At 38.2% G+C, this 24,334-nt stretch overlaps 1 protein-coding gene across 1 annotated transcript in view; it reads right to left on the reverse strand.

Annotated features, from left to right (window-relative positions):
- Window positions 1-460: 460 nt before the first annotated feature.
- The window catches only part of LOC131597582 (uncharacterized), a 46,454-nt gene continuing 22,580 nt past the window's right edge, over window positions 461-24,334 (reverse strand). The window contains exons 2-3 of the mRNA XM_058870272.1: window positions 20,042-21,364; window positions 461-609 (exon numbers count right to left, since the gene is read on the reverse strand). Of these exons, the coding sequence (XP_058726255.1) occupies window positions 461-609; window positions 20,042-21,364 (1,472 nt within the window). The remainder of the gene's footprint in view (window positions 610-20,041; window positions 21,365-24,334) is intronic.

Raw genomic sequence — 24,334 nt, forward strand, 5'->3', positions numbered from 1 at the left:
CATATCATATTGCATTTAAAAAAAAAAAAAAAAGTTCATTGCATTCATGTCATAAGCATCGTTGCAGCATATTAAGACAAAAATTGTGTACTTTATATTTAAGTCTCTTCATATCTTCGATAGAAGAAACTTAAATAGGGGCATCTGTAGTACCCCAATTTTTGACCCGCATATTTTATTCATCTTCAGTTTGTCACATTCATACTTTGCATGCGTTCATCGTTTAACTGTCGCGTCTTTGCGTATTTAAAAGATAGCTTTGCATCCAAGTTTCATTTTATTCTTAGACAATAAAAGATTGTTTATTTTTATTAAAAAAATTTAGTTGTAGATGATTTAGATTAATTTGCATTTTTATTTTAGTTAAAAAGTATGTAACAAAAAAAAAGTTTTGACATTTAGGGTCCAATTGCACCTTTTGTTTTTTATAAAGCCCATCTTTTAATTTATTTCTTTGTTATTACACCACAAGTAAAGATAATAATAAAAAAAAGAAGAAGAAGTCAAAACGTTGCAGCCAAGTCTTGCCACGCTTCTGCTCCACCACTTCTGCCCCACCAACTTGCTGCAACAACAGTCCAAAATTTGCATCAAAATGGATAAACATATCTGCATACAAAGAAAGCAACAAAATCAGAGCACCAATTTGTTCAAACGTTTCAATTTCCCCCCCAATTTTCATCAAAACCCTAATCTACTATTCTATATAAACACCAAGAATCAGCACACACAAGGGGAGAAAATCGGCCACAAAATCACCTCTCAAACAAACCAAGAAAAACCACTCTAACCCCTGCAAAACACTTCTGCAGAAATCTCTCCTTAACCTTCAACCAAACACACTCATACCCTCAGCCACTCATCTTTACCATCACTCATCATCAATACACACAAACTTCAACCTCACCTCAATCTGAACCGCAAACCTCCCTACATACCAACCTTCCCTAACCATCCTTCACTCAGCCTAGACAACAACACAAATCCACAACAACAACTCACGCAACAACCTCACTCGACTCACAACCTACAACCTCAAAACACCTGCCTAGTGTCCCTCGCGACCACACATCCTACACTATAAACAGAACCACAAGCATCGTTTCAGCAACGTACAAATAGAAGTATACAACACAACACACAGAAGCAACAGAGTGCGTATCAGAAGAAGAAGAAGTTTGAATCAAACGTGAAGAAGAGAATACCTGGGTTTGCTTTCGTTCGTCACTGCTTTATTTCCGTTGATTTTAGATTATGCTTCATCATTGTATGTGAAATCGATAAAATCTAATGAAATCTGGGTATTGGGATGTTGTTGGGTTTGGGGTTTCTTACTGCCTAGTTGTTTGACATGCCTGCTTTGCTTGTTCAATCGCGAAATCGGTGAAGAGAGGGAGGTTTAGATGAGATCGCGAGAGATGCGAGAGAGAAAGAGAGTTACGTTTCTGCTTGTAACCCAGCTGCCGTTTTGGAGAAGGTGAGGGCCATGTGGACTCGGTTCAACCGCTCCAGCCCAAGGATCCTTGTGGGCAGATTGCTTATGCGCTTGGGCCACATCCCACCGACCCATTTGATTTTTGTAAATCTTTCTTCTCTCAATTTTTTTTTAAAAATATTAAAAAGTTTGTTTCAAATTTAAAGTTTCCTTTAATTAGTTATTATTTTCATAAAAAGACAAAAAACATATATATTCTTTTGTACATATATAATTTCTTTCCAAATATTTTTAAACGATATAAAAATAGTTTCTTAATCGAGTCGAGTTTTGAGTTTTAATGGATGAATCAAGGAGGGTTCGTACGTACTTGTACTATTTGTCCTAAAAGTATTTGGGTGATGGCCGTTAAGCTTTTATTCGAATACTTGGATTCCATTAAACGCTCCATAAAACTCGATTTAATTCACCATTTTCTTTAAAAAAAAACACTTTCATTTAATCAAATCATTTTATCTATAATGGAAAGAAGAGTTTGTACGTACTTGTACAATTTGTTCTTTAAACATTTAGACGATGGCCGTTAAGCCTTTGTTTGGATGTTTAAACTCCATTAAAGACTTTATAAAAATCAATTTAACAAACACTCTTTCAAGTATCTTAAGCGATGACCGTTAAGCTTTTGTTTAAATACTTGGATCCAATTAAATGTCTTTCAACTCATCAAATCATCTTCATCCCCTACGAGGAGGTTGTACGTACTTGTACAATTTTCTCTTTCAAACATTTGAGCGATGGCCGTTAAGCTTTTGTTTAAATGTTTGACTTCTTCTAACAAACAAACTTTCAATTCATTCATACCCTTTTACATTCTAAAACACTTTTTTTCATAAAACGAGACACTTATTCAATTTCAATACGAACATACTTCCACATGTGAAGATCTAACATCATCCACTCGAATGCGATGATGGCCAAAATCATGTCTTATCTTGATTTAGTTATCCATTCTTGTAGTGATATCATATCCATGTGCGCGTAGTATTTCCATTTGAAAGCGATCGAGTACCTCTCGCTAAAATCAATCAACAAAACATTTCGTAGTTTTAGCCCGAACTACGATTGCTCTGACTTTCCCATTGCATTAGGGAATACGTAGGCACAAGATACAAATGTCTTGGCGAGCACAATAATAAAAAGTCTTTTTTTGTTTCTTCATTCTTTCCAACCTAATAAATAACGCAAGTAGATATAAGCTAACAATCAATCACAAGATTAACTAAATGGGTCCCATCGAGTACGATGGAGGTGAGGGGTGCTAATACCTTCCCCTTGCTTAACCGACTCCCGAACCTAAATTTGGTTGCGACGACCATCTTATCCATTTCTCTTTTTTTATTAGTGGGTTTTATCGATATTTTCCCTTTCCTTCTTGGAATAAATAAAGTTCGGTGGCGACTCTGTTGTACTTCGAATGCGCGAAAACGGTCGAGTCACATTTTTGCCGCTACACTAGTGCGTAAAATAAAAGCTAAGGAAAGAAACGGTTGAAAGATATAAAAACACTTAGAAAGGGGAGGTTTGAATAAGTGTAGCTTTAAAACTAGTAAGATAAAAACTATTTGCACAATGATTTTTATCCTGGTTCGTTGTTAACTAAACTACTCCAGTCCACCCCCTTGGAGTGATTTACCTCACCTGAGGATTTAATCCACTAATCACACTTGATTACAATGGTTTTCCACTTAGAAACACTCTAAGTCTTCTAGAGTATCCTGATCACAACTTGATCACTCTAGGAACAAACTGCTTAGTCAACTGCCAAGACTTGCTAGAGTATACTGATCAACAACCTGATCACTCTAGTTCTTACAACTTAATGTAAACAAATTCTTTTAAGAGTTACAATGCTTCTTATAAAGCTATTATCACAACTGTGATTTTCTCTTAAGTTTAAGCTTAAATCTCACTAAGATATTACAACAGAAATGTAGTGAGATTGATGATGAAGTTTGAGAGCTTTTGAATTTGACAGCGTTTCTGTATAATGCCCAAGTGTTGTGTTTATCTTCTCATCAGAACTTCATATTTATAGGCACTTGAAAAGATGACCGTTGGGAGCATTTAATGCTTTGCGTAATCCGTACAGCATAGCATTTAATGTTTCACTCTTTTGTCAACTACCTCGAGCCTTGTTTCCGCTGTGTCTACTGACGTAGCCTTTAATAGCTTCTAGCGTTCCTTTTGTCAATCAGCGTAGCCTGCCATCTTGTACTTGCTTCTGATCTGATGTTTGTGTAAACAACGTTTGAATATCATCAGAGTCAAACAGCTTGGTGCAGAGCATCTTCTTGTCTTCTGACCTTGAAGTGCTTCTGAGCGTGATACCATGAGAACTTCAGTGCTTCTGCTTCTGATCTCAAGTTCTTCTGATGCTTCCATAGACCCATGCTCTGATTCTGCTTGACCATCTTCTGAGGTCCTGCCAGACCATGTTCTGATGTTGCATGCTGAACCTTCTGAGTCAGTGCTTCTTGTGCTGATTTTGTGCATACTCTTTATATAATTCCTGAAATGGAAATTGCATAGTATTAGAGTACCACATTATCTCATACAAAATTCATATGCTTGTTATCATCAAAACTAAGAATATTGATCAGAACAAATCTTATTCTAACAATCTCCCCCTTTTTGATGATGACAAAAACATACATAAATGATATGAATTTGCAATCAGAATAACAGACGGCTAAAGACAATTACACAGCTATAGCATAAGCATATAGACATTGTGTGCGAATATGTCTCCCCCTGAGATTAACAGTCTCCCCCTGAGATAAATAGTCTCCCCCTGAAATAAATACTAAAAGAATTTTATAAATTAAAAGACTTCCGTGAGTATTTCAGTTGAGACGTTCACATATGCTTAGATCTTCAGAACATTCATAGCTTCTGATTTTTGCTTCCATAGGACAGCTTCAGAACTTGAATTTCTTTGATTTTCAGAATATTCATAGCTTCTGATTCTTGCTTCCATTGGACAGCTTCAGAGCTTGAATTTCTTCTTGAATCATTGCATGCTAGATTGTATCAGAACATTGTTGAATGTACCAGAGCATCATCAGAGCATCTCTACATCCTGAAATGTTACAGAACAAACTAAACGACAAAAGTCAGCATGAATGAATCAGAACATAAAATATGTATCAGAACATATAGTATGTATCAGAACAAACAATCAGTAATGTTACAGAGCATATTTTATAACTAAAAACATGCATCAGAACATATAAGCAATAAGAATGATTTAGAGCATATTCTATCATCAGAATATCAGAACATTCTTCCTTCTTGCTTCTGATTCTCGAAGCTTTATAGCACTCAGCCTGCTTCAATTTCCATGAGCTTGTTTCTATATAGAATTTCTTTTCCCCATGTCTTTGCTTCTCATGTTGAGCTTTAAAGAAGATCTTCAATTCCTGAAAAACAACACTCAAAGACATAGAACTTTGCAAGTTCTGTTAGAAATGTGGAGCCTTTCTCCCAGCAACTGATAAAATAAATCAGATCACTTATCACATTTTTCTCCCCCTTTTTGTCATAACATCAAAAACATAAAAGATTCAGATTTAAAACAAGACAAATAATATGAGAGAAGAAAAAAGATAGTTTCATTGATAGCACAGAAAAAGTTATCAGAAGTACAAGAGGGCAAGAAGATGCATAGAAAACAGATGCAGCAAACAAAAGAAAACTACTAAGACTCAATGACTAAGATGACCCTAGCTTTGACATGATCTTGGCCAGCATATCATGAATCCCAGTGTTACTCTCAGTCTGCCTCTCCATGAAAGCACGAAACTCAGCATTGATTGATCTTTGCTCATTCTGGTTCTTCTGAATGACTTCTAGTGTCCTTGCAAGACGAGAAGGTTCATCAGAAGAAGCTTCACAACTTCTTTCCAGAGGGATGGCATTCTGATTCGCAGCTTCCATAGTCAGATCATTTGCAGGATTTTCCTCAATAGGAATAGTTTCAGCAACATGATCTTCAGCATCTGCTTCTTCCATAGAAGCATCTCCATACTCTGCAGCAGGAACCTCAGAATCTCCATTCTTAAGAGCTTGAAGAATGGCAGCCAGATTCCTAGGAGCAAAAGGACCTTCAACTTCTGGTGGGTCAACAACTTCTGGAATGACCAAGCTTGGGTCTTCCTCAGAAGGATTTTCCCTCAGAAAGTCAAAGAGTGACTTGAAATATCCAAGCAGAACTGGATATTGAGGTCTCCAGACCACAATCTCCCTGCAAGGGTTTGCTTCCATTGCAGCAGCAATTCTTCCTTCCTCAAGTTCACCAATGAACAGCTTCTCCTCAAAGATATATCTCCCTCCGAGACGAGCGAACCAAAAGTCTTCATAACTTCTCAGAAATCCACAAGGCCGTGGAGCAGCTTCTACACAAATTTCCTGAAGTTCTTCAAAACAAGCATCTGCTTTTCTTCGGAAGATTCTCCAGAACTTTCGCATAGCAACATCGTTCATGCCAAAACTTTCATCGATTCTGAAAGTATCAAAGACTCTTCTGAGATTCCTCTTTACTAATTCAAAAATTACACCAATAGGGTATTCTTGGCGGGATTTTATTTTGGTTATTGGAGAGTCAGGGTTAGGGACAGAATAGGGTTGAGGTTCTCTATCCAACCTAAAAGATGATTCTGCTTCGTTCTCAGAATCTAACACTACCATTTCATCTTCAGGACGAGGCTTGGGAGTGTAATTGCAGTCACGGAGCAATTGCTCATGTGATGCAGTATCTGGAAGATCAGAACCACATGGGTTGTTTTGAGAGGTGGAAGGAATGGGTTCAGAGTTTGCATGAGGAGGTGGTTGAGAAGTGGATATATTAGTGTGAGGTGGAAAGAGAGTTTGTAGGGGTGGTATATCAAGAACAGTGTTTTCAAGGGCCAGGTCAGAAACAAGGTTGGTTGCGGGTGGAGAAGGAGTGGGAACATCTGGAATGGGTGAAGGAGGAGGAGTAAGGGTTTTGGTTACAGGAGAAGAGGGAGGTGTGAGAACATGAACTTTTATGGGTGATTCTGATGGGGCTTTATCTGGTTGATTTACTGGTTCAGGGGTTTGGGCAACAGCTATTGGTGCAACTTCTGAACGTAAAGCAGGAACAGAATCAGGTTCAGAGAGATGTATACCTTTGGATACCTTCTGAACAACTTCGAACACAACCTCAAGCTTCTTCCGCTTCTTACTCTTCTGCTCTACCACAATCTTTGCCTTTCCACGAGAGATTTCTCTCCTTCTGGCAGATTCCAGAGCTTTCTTCTCATTAACAGCAACCTTCTGACCTTCAACTGCTTGAGTTGTTGGTCCTTGAGAGATTTTAACTTGCTGATTCACAGCTTCTGCTTGCTGATTCACAGCTTCTTGAACATCCTCATCTTCATCAGAGGCATTAATTATTAACTTCCTTTTTCTGATCTTCTTCTTCTCAACCGCTTTAACATTTTCAACATTTTTATTTGACTTCTTCTTCTTCTTCTTCTTTTCAGCAGCCTCCTTCTTATTCTTTTCAAATTCAATTGAAACAGCCTGAACAACTTCAGCAATAACTTCTTCTGGAACAACTTTTTCAACAGTAGCAGCAGCTACATTCTGAACTACCTTCACCTGATTATCAGAAGGATGATCAAATTTTCTTTTGGTCCTTCTTTCCTTCTTTTCAGCTGCTTCAGGAGCAGCTTCTGAAACATCTTCCGAGGCAACAACCCTAGAAGTAGAAGTTTTCTTGCGACCCTTTTTAGCAGGAGCACCTTTTTCTTGATCTTTTAATCCTTCATCTTCCTTGAGTGACTTCAGATATCTAGCTCTGACTCCTGGTACCTCACTTCTGAAGAAGGGTTCAAAGTCAGCAAGAATAGGATCTCTTCTGCTTCTTGCTCCAGGAAGAGGTTGAGGGGTTTTGATAATAGCATCAATGACACTCATCTTTCTCAAAGTGAGAGCATTCAAGCAACTTCCCGTGGTAATGACAAGGTCTTTGATGGTACCTTCAGCTTCCAGGTTCTCAACAATCTTGGAGTGAACCAGAAGGTTTGTAATGATTCTTCCAAAAGGAATGATAGTACAATTCTTCACTCTGAAGGCATTTCTGGAATCCCTCACCGCATTCCACATGTGATTGAAGATTATGTAGATAACGTCAACCTTCTTTTGAGTAGCAATGCAATACATAATGTATTTCTGCTCATTGTTGACAAAATCTGCAGCATGTTTTCCTTTCCTGTGATAGAAACAACCCAGAAGAATCTTGGTCCAGATTTTATAAAGATCCCTCATGTCCTTGACACGTTTTGTCTCCTTTACGTCTGTGTAAAGAGTAGACAACACATCATCCCAATCAGCCCTTTGATCAATTTCAAAAGCACCCTCAGGGTTTCTTAGATCGAACATCATTCTAAGGATGTTCTCAGTAACGACCACGAACTTCCCAAGGACGAAAGACAGAATAGATTTAGGAGCGACAACTGCATGCACCCAAAATTCCTTTACAAGATCTGGGTAAACAGGTCCACAGAACTCAGCAAACAGTGAAGCCCACCCTTGAAAAATGATATCTTCCTTAAGACGAAAGTTATGTTCTTCAAGACTATCAAAGTCTATCATGAGTTCACAGATAACTTCCAAATCCTTCTTGGGAATAGAACAGGCAATAACCGGAGTGATTTGCTGATTTACTTCTTCTTGAAGATGGAGAGGGACAGATGAGCTAACATTGTGAGATGATGAAGCAACTAATAAACAGAACTAAAAAATGAAGAACAATTTCTGGGTTTGCGCTTAGGGTTTGAGAAGAGACTGAAAAGGTTGCAAAAATGCATGCAAGAAGAAAGAGAGAATGGGAGCGAAAAAGATAAACGTTATGATTTAAAATGTATTTATAGAGACGGATTTGAAAAATAATGCAATAAAATTTTAAGAATGAACAGTTACAGAATCAAAAGAAATCAATTGCATTAAATGATGAGTGACGTTAGGTGAGAGATCGTGGTAAATGAAATGATTTAACACAGTTACCTAGGGCGGCGTCCCATCAGATTCTTCACGCTTTTTACTCACCGTACAGACACGTGTTCACCATCAGAAACTACTTGATGACAGGTGTGTTGTTCTGAATAGAACTTTACACCTTCTGATTCTGATCACTGCTTCTGATTGATATTCTTTAGAAATGATCTAGTTCTGATAGGATCATCTTTCTTTCCAAGGATCACATCTTCTGAATGAGATGAGGTGAGTCTAGAAGATCTTCTGACTGTTGGCTCTTCAGAAATTCTAAGATTCTCTAAAGAAGCAGCAACTTGATCTTCTGATCCACTGCTTTTGAGACTTTCAGCTTCTGGAGCTTTGCTTCTTGGTTCTACAGCTTCTGATATGTCAATATCTATATCTGCAAAATTCTCAAACTGCTTTGGCTTTTTACGACCAAGCTTATCATCAAATCTGATATTGATTGATTCTTCTACAACCAATGTTTCAGTATTGTATACTCTGTAGCCTTTAGAGCGTTCAGAATATCCAAGAAGAAAACATTTTTCTGCCTTAGAATCAAACTTACCAAGATGATCTTTAGTATTCAGAATAAAACACACACATCCAAAAGGATGAAAATATGAAATGTTAGGCTTTCTGTTCTTCCACAATTGATAAGGAGTCTTATTTAGAATAGGTCTTATAGAGATTATATTCTGAATATAACATGCAGTGTTTATTGCTTTTGCCCAGAAGTGCTTAGCCATATTGGTCTCATTGATCATGGTTCTGGCCATTTCTTGCAGAGTCCTATTCTTTCGCTCTACAACTCCATTTTGCTGTGGAGTTCTAGGGCAAGAGAAATCATGGGCAATACCACTTCCTTTGAAGAACTCCTCAAAGAATCTGTTCTCAAATTCGCCACCATGATCACTTCTAACCTTTATGATTTTGCACTCCTTCTCAGATTGGATCTGAGTGCAGAATTCAAAGAACACTGAATGAGACTCATCCTTGTGTTTTAAGAACTTTACCCATGTCCAGCGGCTATAATCATCTACGATGACTAATCCATATTTCTTCCCTCTGATAGATGCTGTTTTGACTGGTCCAAACAGATCAATATGCAGAAGTTCTAACGGCCTTGAGGAAGAGACAACATTCTTAGATTTGAATGCATGTTTGGAGAACTTGCCCTTCTGACATGCTTCACAAAGAGCATCTGATTTGTATTTCAGATTTGGGAGTCCTCTGACCAGATTTAGTTGGTTAATCTGAGAAATCTTTCTCAAACTAGCATGTCCTAATCTTCTGTGCCGGACCCATTGCTCTTCAGAAACAGACATAAGGCAAGTCACCTTCTACTTCTCAAGATCTGAAAGATCAATCTTATAAATGTTGTTCTTTCTCTTGCCTGTAAATAGGGTTGACCCATCCTTCTGACTTACAGCCTTGCAAGACTTTTGATTAAAGATTATATCATAACCATTGTCACTTAATTGACTTATGGACAATAAGTTATGCGTTAATCCTTCTACAAGAAGTACATTAGTTATGGAAGGAGAGTTACCAATACTTATGGTTCCAGAGCCAATAATCTTGCCCTTCTAATCTCCTCCAAAATTGACTTCACCACCAGGTTTAAGCACCGGGTCTTGGAACATAGACCTTCTTCCCGTCATGTGTCGCGAGCACCCAGAGTCCAGGTACCATGACATTTTGTGCTTTGACTTCTTTGCTGCTAAGGATATCTGCAATAGAAATGATCTTCTCCTTAGGTACCCACAATTTCTTGGGTTCTTTCTTGTTAGTCTTCCTCAAGTTCTGATTGAACTTGGGTTTAGCATAATAGTTAACAGGGGGAACAATATGATATTCTTTAGGTTTGACATCATGATATTTCTTAGGTTGTGTCACATGCTTCTTGGTGTGTGTAGTGTTAAAACTCTGTGCATGTGATGTGAGCCTAATATCATGTGCGTGGCCATATTTGAACTGATCATACAATGGCTTGTATGTGATTTTCAAATCATCAACAGGTTCAAATTTATGTGAGGTATCACCCTCATATCCAAAACCAAACCTTCTGTTTCCAGAAACACCATATATCATAGAAGCAAAATGACTTCTGCCAATACTTCTAGATAGGAACTTTCTGAAGCTCGAGTCATATTCTTTCAGAATATGATTGAGACTAGGAATGGATTTTTCTTATTCGGAAGGAGATCCACTATCTTTGGATAATTTTAAAACTTTTTCCTTCAGTTCAGAATTTTCCAATTCCATCTTCTTAGTTTCAAATTCAAATTGCTTTTTCAGCTTTTTGTATTTGATACAAAGATGAGCCTTGAGTTCCAGAAGTTCAGTTAAACTGAAAACTAACTCATCTCTAGATAGTTCAGAAAATACCTCTTCAGAATCTGATTCTGATGTAGATTATGATCCATCATCCACTGTGGCCATCAGTGCAAAGTTGGCTTGCTCTCCTTCAGAGTCTGATTCTGATTCTGATTCAGAGTCATCCCATGTTGCCATAAGACCTTTCTTCTTATGAAACTTCTTCTTGGGATTCTCCTTCTGAAGTTTTGGACATTCATTCTTGAAGTGTCCAGGCTCATTGCACTCATAGCAGACGACCTGCTTCTTGTCAGATCTTCTGCCACCAGAAGATTCTCCTCGTTCAAGTTTCTTTGAACTTCTGAAGCTCTTGAACTTCCTTTGCTTGCTCTTCCAGAGTTGGTTTACCCTTCTGGAGATCATGGACCGTTCATCTTCTTCTTCTGATTCTGATTCTTCAGAATCTACTTCTTCAGCCTGAAAAGCGTTAGTGCATTTTTTAAAATTAGATTTTAATGCAATAGACTTACCTTTCTTCTGAGGCTCATTTGCATCCAGCTCTATTTCATGGCTTCTCAAGGAACTAATTAGCTCTTCCAAAGAAACCTCATTCAGATTCTTTGCAATCTTGAATGCATTCACCATTGGGCCCCATCTTCTGGGCAAGCTTCTGATGATCTTCTTTACATGATCAGCCTTGATGTAGCCTTTGTCCGGAACTCTTAATCCAGCAGTTAGCGTTTGAAATCTTGAGAACATCTTCTCAATATCTTCATCATCCTCCATCTTGAAGGCTTCATATTTCTGGATTAGAGCAAGAGCTTTAGTCTCTTTGACTTGAGCATTTCCTTCATGGGTCATCTTCAATGACTCATATATACCATAGGCGGTTTCCATGTTAGATATCTTCTCATACTCAGCATGAGAGATAGCATTCAGCAAAACAGTCCTACATTTATGATGATTCTTGAAAAGCTTCTTTTGATCATCATTCATTTCTTGTTTGGTAAGCCTTACGCCAGTAGCTTTCACTTGATGTTTGTAACCATCCTGTCGCGGGGAAAAATCGTTGTCTTTTTTTTGGGATGAGACACCTGATGCCTTCTTTGGGCTCGAGTGCTCAAAAAAATGATTTTTCTTTTGTACGGACCAAACTTTTTATTGTTTCCAAAAGAGGAAAAGGAAAAAAGTTGCAATAACCTTAAAAGTGGGGGAGAGATCTTGGGTAAGAGGGTTGGTTATACGAAGGGAAGGTATTAGCACCCAACGTATCTATAGTACTCTATAGGTTTCTTTGTTTTATTTATTCCATTCTTGAGAGGTTCTTGTGAAATAGGTGGGACCTAAGGTGTTTGTTTGATTATGCTCGCAAAGATCATCGCGATCCTCTGCATACATATCCCTTAGAGGGAATCAGAGCATCTGTAGCTCGGGGTCTACGGGTGCTAAGGTTTGAATGGTTTTTTTTTGTTTTATTTTTGCTCGCCAAGGATCGACCTTGTGCCTACGTATTCTCAAAGGGATGTTGAGAAAGTCAGAGCAATCGTAGTTCCCACTTATGCTAGTGGAAGCAAAGGAAAATAGACAAATGTCGTCTAAATGCTAGATGTATCTAATCTATATCATCACATACATCTGTTTGATTTTGTTTGAAAATCTTTTCATTATAAGCCCGGGGCCATGCCACTTAGGGTGCTTAGAATGATAAAGATGTTTTTGTTGTTTAACCAGCCTTGTGGCAAAAACTTTCAATGAAGTCAGCCTTGTGACAAAAACTTTGATTAATCAGCCAGCCTTGTGGCAAAAGTTTCAATGAAGTCAGCCTTGTGACAAAAACTTTGATTAATCATCCAGTACGGTGGTAAAACAGTTTGATTGATTAGCCAGCCTTGTGGCAAAAAGAAAGTTGGATTGATTAGCCAGCCTTGTGGCAAAAAAGTTTGATTGATTGATTGATTGTTTGTGATGATATAGAAGAGATACTCCTATCATAGAGATGATAAATGTCTAATCTCCTAGGGTATTTGATTTGGATATTGGGGATGCTTATAAGAAGCCCGTGGGTCCTTGTACGAAGCCCAAGAGGAGGCTATCCGAGGGTCCTTGCATTGTAAGCCCAAGAGGAGGCTATGGGAGGGACAATCGAGGGTCCTTGCATTGTAAGCCCAAGAGGAGGCTATGGGAGGGTCACTCGTTTGTACAAAGCCCAAGGGGAGGCATGGTATAGTTGGTCTGAGCTCTTAGAGCGATTTCACCGGGAAACCATACTCTATGTCCTAACCTAAACTAGTGGAGATTCTTTGCACGAAGCCCAATAGGAGGCTATGGGGAACCTAGTGTTGTACTAAGTTGAACAAGCACACATATCACACATATGAACAAACATGAACAAGTATGAACAAACATGAACAGGTATGAACAATTATATATATATGACAAAGTGTGTGTATATAATGGAGTTTATGAAGGAAATATACCTGTAAGCATGATCCATTTGTATACACAGGGGCTCGGGACTCATACTCGAGGAGAGGTCCACTTGAATTTATTCAAAGCTATGTAAACAGGTATTTACAAAAAGGGCTTGGGACTTATACCTACATGGAGGCCCATGGTATATTTTTGGGAAGATTTAAAGAAACCTTCATTTTTGGTTTGTTATTCAAAGTTAAAAATCAAACTGATCGAGATATGTACAAAAGGCGTACAATGAAATACCTAATTTCATGTACTGGAATGGGTATGTACGAAAGGGCTCGGGACTTATACCTACATGGAGGCCCGTGGTATTTACAAAACATCGTTGATTGTTTTATTAACAGAGCGCGAGGTTTCGCTTTTGAAAAACTGTTTGAAGATTTGTTTGAAAAGTTTATTCTGTTTGAAGAAAAACTGTACAAAAAAGAAAAGAAATGGGACTTACACTCTCTAATATTCGAGAGGCCCCTGTTTTATTTTCATAAAACAGGGTGGATGGTTTTGAAAAAAAAGATGGTGAGATTTATTGTTTTAAAAACTGTTTGGAAGTAATTTGGAAAAAGTTTTCTGTTTAAAAAACTGTACAAAAGGAAAAGAAATGGGACTTACACTCTCTAATATTCGAGAGGCCCCTCTTCGTTTTGAAAATCATTTGATCAATTAAAAAAGTTTAATCAAAAGTTTCAAAAAGAAATGGTTTATCGTTTTTGAGAAGAAATGCGATCGCTTGTTTTAAAACGATTTCAATTTTGAAAGAAGTCAATTTAATCAAGATAAACAAAAGATTATCCTCAATTAACACTTAAATGATTAGGGTTTGCTTCAAAAAATATTTACAAGTGATTAACTTTGAAAATCAAATGAAAAATAATATTTAAAAGTATTAAAATTTCTTAAAACAAGTCATTTTAAAACTATTAAAAAATGTATCAAATAAATATTTTTTGATGATTTTTTTTGATATTCTTAAAATATGTATATTAAATAAGAAGTGTTTAAAAAATGAAGAAAAAATAAGTTGATTTGATGGGTTAAATTAATTGGTGAAGTTGTGAAGAAAATAGAGAAAAATAGTGTCAAAAAATAAGGTTTTGTCTTCACTAGGGCTTGAACCCACGCCCTGAGGTTCACTACTCAAAACAACAACCAACTGAGCTGCGCGTGCAGCTTGTTTATGATACGCTTCCATTCAATTATATTTTCAAACAAATATTTGAAATTTCCAAACCAAAAACGCGCCAAGAACACAACCCTAACTGAATTTTGAATTTCATCAAATCTGTGTTGTTTTGATCAGGTAAAGGGTCTATTCCACTTGGTTTTTCACGACGAACATGATGATGACCTTTAATTTCATTTATTTTTGCTCTAAGATGATTAATTCTCTGATGAACACGAAGAACCCTAATATGACAAATCTTTGTGAAATCGTGTATGATCATGATATGATGCAATTGATTGAGGGTTATTATTCAGTGATGGTGCAGAAACAAGATAGTATGGCAGTTTTTCATTTATGATGCATGTATGATAGAGTTTGAAGTTCAAGAGAGCTTACCTTAAAAATGTCAAAACTGGAAATCGAATTCTGCAAATGAGGGATTCCAGATGTTGTTTCTTGATCTGAACACCTTCAGTGGACCTTATGGAACATGTTTGAAGTCTTGGAATGAACTGAGAACCTCTTGATCAGTTTGTGGCACCCGATCTGCAGAGCTATGGTGTGAGAATCGAATCTGATGATTTTGATGTTACAGATCATATGTGAGTGTTTGGATCATTCATATGAAGTATATGGAAGGTGTTAGAAGTGATAGTTTGAACAGAAATGGCCTGGATTTGATTTTGGCATGATAAGGCTAGTGTTATGCATATTGGGGAAGTGAGGTAGTGATTCTGAGTTTTAGGTGTTTTTGGGGTGTATGGATGGATCAAACACATCCCATATGATGTTTGTGGCTTGTTAGAACCCTCACTTTGCTCAGAAATTGCAAGAGATGGAAATTGCAATTCTTCCTCTTTGAAACTCATGAAACTTGCAACTTAAGAAAGAAGAAAGAAAACCTATGATTATGAGGTTTTGGTGTGATTTGAAGAGTGGAAATGACCTCTATTTATAGGCCAAAGAGTCTGAATGAAGAGCTTTGCAACTTGCTTCAAGAAGTGATGATTTGGCTTAAGGGATAAAGTGGAATCTTTCACATTAAATGCAAATGGTTAAAGTAACTAAACCATGGTTATTTTGGCCAAGCTTCTTATCTCTTTCCTATCTGATCTTAAACCAGAAAATATCTCTCAATTATTGCTTCTATGCATCATTACTTGGTCCATTTGGCAATTTGGTTCATAACTTAGTGAAAATGTCTTGAAATTTCAAGTGAAAATGATCACTAAATGCATAATTCAAAACCATAGCTACACTCCATATTTTTTCATGCTCTTGGACATTTTGGAAAGCTCATGTTACACACTTCAAAACCCTAGTTGAAAGTTTCTTCAAGACCTTTAAGGAAATGGGTGAAAAAGATCCATGAACTTTGAAGAAAATGAGATTTCAAGTGAAGTTTTCAAAAAGTACCAACTTTGAAGCACCATATCTCTTAAATGGTTGATCTTATGGAAAAATTTTATATGTGTCAAAGTTGTTTATTGGATCAAAATCTACAACTTTCATGTTGGAAGTTTTTTTCAGTTTGTAGGTGAAATTTTGAGAAATTCCCTTCCAAAGTTTGGAAAAAACTATTGAAAAACACTTAGAAAATTTTCTAAGTATGAAAAGTCAAACTTTTGACTTTTGATTCTTGATTGATTTTCTTGATTTTCCTTGATCAAATGACTTCTCATATCATATATTGATGATTTAAAACTTCAAAAGTCATGGTTGACCAAAATTCCCCAAAAGTCAATGGTGATCTTGTACAGTTGACTTTTTCAGACGAATCGCGTTTCTGGAGATTTCAAGTGAAACAAGCTATCCTCATCAAATGAATAGTATGAATGGATCATATTGAGGTATTAGAGGATATTGAGCCATGGTTTGAGTTGTGGCACCATGTCCTGATTAAAAAGTCAGTTGTTCAGTGAATTAGGTCAAAAACCCTAATTGTCGACCTGATGAAATTGATGCCTGTAGGTCTTGAATTGAGATGTAATTTCCATTGTATATTGTCATAGGGATTATTTGAGGATGATTGAAACCTTTGATTGACTTCCTGGGGGTTTTTAGGGTTTCCCAAATGTGATCCCTGATTTCAGTCCCTGATAGTTCAAAAACCCTGATCTGAGGATTTGTCTGATCAATCTTTGTATAGGAGATGTTCTGAGCCAATGGATTAGGTCAAAATGATGCACTTGGGGTCTTGAGGTCATGTCCCAAGTCATTAGGTCAAATTCTGAGCAAAAGTCAGGAGTATGCTGTCTTCAGTCAAAACCTTAATTCAGTCGATTCAAAGTCTTTGAGCTTGTTGAAATGAATCTCTGAGGACCAAATGTTGATTGTTGATGAAGATAGTTCTTTTGAGATGAAGGGAGAACAAAACCCTAATTGATTGTTACTTGTACTGATGAGTGGTTTCCTGATTAAACCCTGCTAAGCACAAGTAGCAAACACAAGCTATGCAATTTGTTAGAGATGCAAATGATGCATATGCAATGATATGAGGTGGTATCTTAGGTCAAAAATTGGGGTATGACAGATGCCCCTATTTAAGTTTCTTCAACCTGAGACATGAAGATTGAAAATCTTTGTTTTGATAGGGTGGAAGAGACTTAAATATCAGAAGACGCAAATTTTGGACCTAAGATACCAAAATTGCGAATGATGCAAGGATATCTTTACCGAGGGAATATCAAGAACTGACTCCACTGGGGAAAAGATATTGAGAAGGATGCCTCAATCTGTTTTAAGGAAGAGAATCCATTTTTGTTCTTTTCGGGAAAGCAAGTGTATGCTTCACCGAAGAATGATAGCTTTGTAAGAAAAGCTTACCTATCGACATTATCGACTATCAGCATGGGGATAGACTTGTTTAATAATGCGAAGGTGAAAGGTATGAAATTGTGTTACCGACTATCAGCATGGTGATAGACTTGACAAGGTAAAAGAGTTTCAATGTTTGGTTAATATTACCGACTATCAGCCTTATGATAGACATGTTTAATAATATAACCAGAACAAAAGGTTACCGACTACCAGCCTTGTGATAGTGGTTTTGAAGACATGATCCATTATCAGCCGAGTGATAAAATGATTCTGGAGACTTTGCTAGGGAAATTACTGGTTATTCAGCCTTGTGAACAGTAATGAGGCCCTGATTGTCAAGTGGTCTTCATGATTGATTTCCTTGAGAGGAAAAAAGCTTTTGGAAGAGACATAAGCTACTCAGATGATGAGGCTATTGCTTATTGTCTGTTTTTCACGACTCTGTTTGAGGAATCGGAATTTGAATCTCTGGTAAAGACAGGATTCTATCCAAGAATGAATTGGAAAGAAATAGTCAAACAAGACTTTGCACCCATGAGGAATGAACTCAACTGGGGATTTCCTCCTTTGTTTTGAAAGGAGAAACTAAAGCAACCTTCTTCCACGAGGAATTATCTCAGTGGGGAACTGGAGAAAGAAGATGTTCTTTTCTGCTTATGGGTGACCACCTACTTGGAGAGATGACACGCCCATACCTGTTTCTTTTTCTTTTTCTTTTTTTTCTCTTTCTTCTTTTTTTTTTCTCTTTTTTTTCGAGGATAGATATATCCTGAACAAGTGATTTTAAAGCAATCATTGAAAAACGCAAGAATGCATAAATGATGCAAATATGATGAATGTCATGAATGTAGCATGCATGCTGACGATACTGACAGACAAAGAAGTATATACTGGAGATGGACCAACGTCGCAATACAACCAGATACTTGGCAAATGTTCTTCAACACGGTGTAGATAACACGGGTGATGAATGGTGTTGCGTGTTTTAAACTTCTCTGGGGAAGATAAGCATCTTTACTGAGATGGAAGAGCTTCTTTACAGGAGATTGGAAATCTTCGTCACTGGGGATAAAAGACCTTCTTCACTGGGGATAGAAGAGCTTTTTCACTGGGGATAGAAGAGCTTCTTCCTATGGAGATAGCTGTTGATGTTCCTTCCGTTGTTCACAACTCAAAGGAAAATTTCGCTTTTATTTTGAAAAAGAAAAGTGAAGTAAATTCATTTTAAAACTTATTTTTTCTTTTTTCAAAAGTGAATAACACAATTAAAGCGTCATTTTGCAAGCTAAAAGAAATTAGAGATTGCAAACAAAGGGGCACAAGGCTCAAATTTATTTAATAGGATGGTAATCAGCTAAAGGCGTGATTCCATAGAGTATTTACAAAAGTTGGAAATGGTAATTATGCGGAAAAGGCTACATTGAAAGCAATAACCACTATCCCCTTAACAACTTTGAGTTCCAACTGTGCTTGTTGCTTCAGATTGATAATGATTTGATCGAAGATCCTTTGATGGAAAAAGACTCCTCAGGTGACGAAGTACAGACTGATGCAGTTACTTTGTCATAAATCCCTAATTTTTGCCTAGATTGCCCTTTCAGGTTTTCAATCTACCAGGATGAATTTTTTTGTTTATTGTCTCTAATTTTTGCCTGGACCGCCCTTTCAGGTTTTCAGTCCACCGAGACGCTCATTTTTGCCTAAGTCGCCCTTTGCGGGTTTTCAACTTACCGAGCTGTTTTTTTTGTATTTTTAGACAAAGTATTTCTTGACTGCATCAGCATTCACAGGATATGGGAGTTCATCACCATCCATGGTTGCAAGAGTCATTGCGCCGCCAGAAAATGTTCTTTTGACAACGTACGGGCCTTCGTAATTAGGAGACCATTTGCCCCTAGAATCTGGTTGAAAAGACAAGATCTTTTTAAGCACGAGGTCGCCTTCTCGAAATTCACGAGGTCGAACCTTTTTGTTGAAGGCTTGTTTCATCCTTGCTTGGTATAACTGTCCATGGCATAGAGCAGTCATACGTTTTTCTTCGATTAAGTTCAACTGATCGTATCTGTTTTGACACCATTCCGCCTCTGATAACTTAGTTTCCATGAGGACTCTCATTGATGGGATTTCAACTTCTACGGGGAGTACAGCTTCCATGCCGTATACTAGAGAAAAGGGAGTTGCCCCTGTTGAAGTACGCACTGAAGTACGGTATCCATGTAAAGCAAATGGCAGCATTTCATGCCAGTCTTTGTAAGTGACGACCATTTTCTGGACGATCTTCTTAATGTTCTTGTTAGCAGCTTCGACGGCGCCGTTCATTTTTGGCCTGTAAGGAGAAGAGTTATGATGCTCAATCTTGAATTCCTCACACAATTCTTTCATCATTTTGTTGTTCAAGTTTGAACCATTGTCAGTAATGATCTTGCTGGGAACACCATATCGGCAAATGATGTTATTCTTGATAAACCTTACAACCACTTGTCTTGTAACATTGGCATAAGACGCTGCTTCGACCCATTTAGTGAAGTAATCAATTGCTACCAAGATGAAACGATGACCGTTTGAAGCTTTTGGTTCGATCATTCCAATCATGTCGATACCCCACATGGAGAAAGGCCACGGAGATGAGAGAACGTTGAGTAGAGTCGGCGGTACATGGATCTTATCTGCGTAGATCTGGCACTTGTGACACCTCTTCACGTGTTTGTAACAGTCAGATTCCATTGTCAACCAATAGTATCCTGCTCTTAAGATCTTTTTGGACATTGCATGCCCATTTGAATGAGTTCCAAAGGACCCTTCATGCACTTCATGCATTAACATGTCTGCTTCGTGTCTGTCCACGCATCTGAGCAAAACCATGTCGAAATTTCTTTTGTATAGCACGTCTCCGTTCAGGAAGAAACTGCCAGAAAGTCTCCTTAGAGTCTTCTTGTCTTTGTTTGATGCCCCAAGCGGGTACTCTTGAGTTTGAAGGAAGCGTTTGATATCGTGGAACCACGGTTTATCATCGATGACTGCTTCAGTTGCAAACACATAGGCGGGCCTTTCAAGACGCGTAATTCTGACTGTAGGCATATCGTTCCAATGATTGACTTTGAACATGGAAGATAAAGTAGCCAAGGCGTCTGCCATTCGATTCTGATCTCGAGGTATATGATGCAATTCAACCTTGTTGAAGAAAGTCAACAGACGTCTTGCATAATCTCTATAAGGAATCAAGCCAGGGTGATAAGTTTCCCACTTGTCTTTGATTTGGTTGATCACGAGGGCTGAATCTCCATATATGTCGAGGATCTTGATCCTTAAGTCAATGGCTTCTTCGAGACCCATGATACAAGCTTCATATTCTGCGATGTTGTTGGTGCACTCAAATAGCAATCTGGCGGAGAACGGGATATGAGTACCCTTGGGAGTGATGATGATTGCCCCAATTCCATTGCCAAAAGCGTTTACTGCTCCATCAAAAATTAGGCCCCATCTTGATCCGGGTTCAGGACCTTCTTCAGGTAACGGTTCGTCACAATCTTTCATCTTCAAGTACAAGACATCTTCATCAGGAAAGTCAAACTTGAGAGATTGATATTCATTAATTGGTTGATGCGCCAAATGATCGGCGAGAATGCTTCCTTTGACCGCTTTTTGAGCACGGTATTCAATGTCATATTCGGATAACAGCATTTGCCATCGGGCAATCCTTCCTGTTAAGGCAGGCTTTTCAAAGACATACTTGATCGGATCCATTTTGGAGATTAACCAAGTTGTATTGTTGATCATGTATTGGCGTAGACGTTTTGAAGCCCAAGCCAAAGCACAACATGTTTTTTCGAGCATGGAGTAACGAGACTCACAGTCTGTGAATTTCTTACTCAGGTAATATATGGCATGCTCCTTCTTACCGGTTTCATCTTGCTGTCCAAGCATACAGCCCATGGATTCTTCCAACACGGTAAGGTACATGATTAGTGGTCTTCCTTCAACCGGAGGAATCAATATTGGTGGTTCTAACAAGTACTCTTTGATACTGTCGAACGCTTTCTGGCAATCTTCAGTCCATACAACCCCTTGATCTTTGCGGAGAAGCTTGAAAATCGGCCCACAAGTAGCAGTCATTTGAGAGATAAATCTGGAGATATAGTTCAATCGTCCGAGAAATCCTCTTACTTGCTTTTCAGTTTTTGGTGCAGGCATCTCATGAATAGCTCTGACTTTGTCGGGATCTACTTCGATACCTCTTTGGCTGACAATGAACCCCAAGAGTTTTCCAGATCTAACCCCAAAAGTACATTTGTTAGGATTCAAGCGAAGCTGATATTTCCTTAGTCGTTGAAACAACTTCAAAAGGTATTCAATATGTTCTTCTTCTGTGCTGGACTTGGCTATCATGTCGTCCACATAAACTTCAATTTCTTTATGCATCATGTCATGAAAGAGAGTAGTCATTGCTCTTTGGTAAGTTGCGCCTGCATTCTTTAATCCAAATGGCATCACTTTGTAGCAAAAGGTACCCCATGGGGTGATGAAAGATGTCTTCTCCATGTCTTCAGGAGCCATCTTGATCTGATTATAACCGGAGAACCCGTCCATGAAGGAAAAGACGTTGAACTTAGCGGTGTTATCAACCAACATGTCAATATGTGGTAATGGAAAGTCATCTTTTGGACTGGCCTTGTTCAAGTCACGGTAGTCAACACACATTCTGACTTTGCCATCTTTCTTTGGAACTGGCACTATGTTGGCTAACCATTGAGGATACTCAGAGGTGACAAGAAAACCTGCGTCGAGTTGCTTTTGAACTTCCACTTTGATCTTATTAGCCATATCAGGGTGAGTCCTTCGCAATTTCTGCTTAACCGGCGGACATTCTGGCTTCAATGGCAAGTAATGCTGAACAATATTGGTATCCAACCCAGGCATGTCTTGGTAGGACCAGGCAAACACGTCAACATATTCTTTGAGGAGGTCTGTCAACTTACTCTTGACATCAGTATCAAGGAGCGATCCAATGGTCACTTCTTTTTTGTCTTCTTCAGAACCCAAGTTGATCTTTTCTAAAGGCTCTTTGTGAGGCAGAATGACTCTTTCCTCGTGCTTAAGTAATCGAGAAATCTCATTCGGGATCTCCTCTTCTTCCTCTTCTTCGGCTTCGAACACAGGAAACTCAAAGTTGGGAGAGGGCATAGGGTTATTGCATTCAATGGGTTTATCAATAGTTAATCTGCACATGTGATTTATATTTATTTCAGAAAATTTATGAATGCAAGAGTGTATGCAGATTTTTTGAAAAGTTTTTTATTTTGGTTTTTTAGGATTACCATTTCCAGAAAAAAAGCAAAAATAAAACACATAATGTAGGGAATTCAAAATGACACTTTATTTATGATTCATTTTTGAAACAAAGCCCTAAACACAAACTCATTTGTCTTGGGCAGGACAAAGAGGGAAACTTTTAAAACAAAGCCCTATACACAAAGTTATTTGGGCGGAACATTTAAAAGCAAAGCCCTATAACATCTCTCTGCTTTGGGCAAGGCAGGAGGTCAAAATAACAGCGAGGTGATTACTTTGAGCGGCGAACAACATTCGGAACGTCGACAGCTTTCCAGTAGCAACGAACTCCTCTGTGTATTATGTATTCAGGAAAATTCTCCCCAGAATTATCTTCAGTATTGACATTGACCGCTGGTCGAGCAGGATTTGAAGGTCCTGGTTTGTCACCCTTGTTCTTTGTAGAGTTGAAACGGTCTTCTTCTACTTCTTGAAGAGCATAAGACGAGTCACAATCTTCAGAATTTTCAGGATGTATTTCCCAATCTTCAGGATGAAGAGACTCATTGTCGGCGACACTTTCTAAGTCAACTGCGGGATCATCTTCCCCTTCATCTTCAAAAATGGCATTTATGTGATAATAACCATCTTCAGGATTATCAATCTTGGCAGATGCGTTAAATCCGAAATCTTCAGTAATTTCAGGTTGCTGAGAAAATTGACAGGGCTGATAAACCTCTTCTGGTTGACTATCATATTCAAAGGAATCTCCCCATCCAGTTGGTTGGATATCTTCAATCGCAATCTTTGAACTTTCAGGTGCAGTGTATTTCACCATATAATCAAATTTTCCACTTGGTTGTCCCAAGGTGTCCCAGATTTCTGCAGGAACAGGTTCAGTTTCATTGCCTTTGGATTTCTCTGAAGGAGGATGTGGTTCTTCCTGAGATATGTATCCCGAGTCATTGAGATAACATTTCCATTCTTCTTCAGGATCAGGTAGACCTTCTTCGATACATTCTTCGATAAGGACATTAACCTCTTGAGGAATTGGGTTAAGGAACCCTCCACTAATGAATGTTTCTTTGATTGGACGAAGGGTTTCATCTTTCTTGGTGCAGTTTGAGAATGTTGGTGAACATCCGAGACCTGCTCTGGTTTCATTTTTGATAGGGATCACAACTTGCCCCCAGCCAGTGGTAGTTCCATCTTTCACTACTTTTACCGCCTCTTTGTAAGAAGAGATCGATGCTTTCTTTTTGGAAGATTCGTCTTCTAAAGAGAGACCTTGGAACTGCGTTCCTTCCACATCATCGGCACTTATGAAAGAGAAATTGGATAAATGGCTCACCATCAAGGCTTGTTCTCCACTTATCGTTACCAATTTTCCATTTGTTACAAATTTTAACTTTTGATGGAGCGTAGAAGTTACTGCCCCTGCTTCATGGATCCATGGTCGTCCTAACAGACAGCTATAAGCAGCTTGTATGTCCATGACCTGGAAGGTGATTTGGAATGTATGTGGACCAATTGTCATGGGAAGGTTGACTTCGCCGATAACAGATTTTCGCGATCCATCAAATGCTTTGACAACTACACCACTGAACTTCATAGGCATTCCTTGGTAAGACAAACGAGCAAGAGTCGTCTTTGGCATCACATTCAAGGAAGATCCGGTGTCTACCAACACATTGGACAAAGAGTCTGACTGACAGTTCATAGAAATGTGTAAAGCAAGATTGTGATTTCTACCCTCCTCGGGGAGTTCTTCATCACAGAAGCTTAAATTG

Source organism: Vicia villosa, linkage group LG4 (genome assembly GCF_029867415.1).
Source record: "Vicia villosa cultivar HV-30 ecotype Madison, WI linkage group LG4, Vvil1.0, whole genome shotgun sequence".
NCBI lineage: Eukaryota > Viridiplantae > Streptophyta > Magnoliopsida > Fabales > Fabaceae > Vicia > Vicia villosa.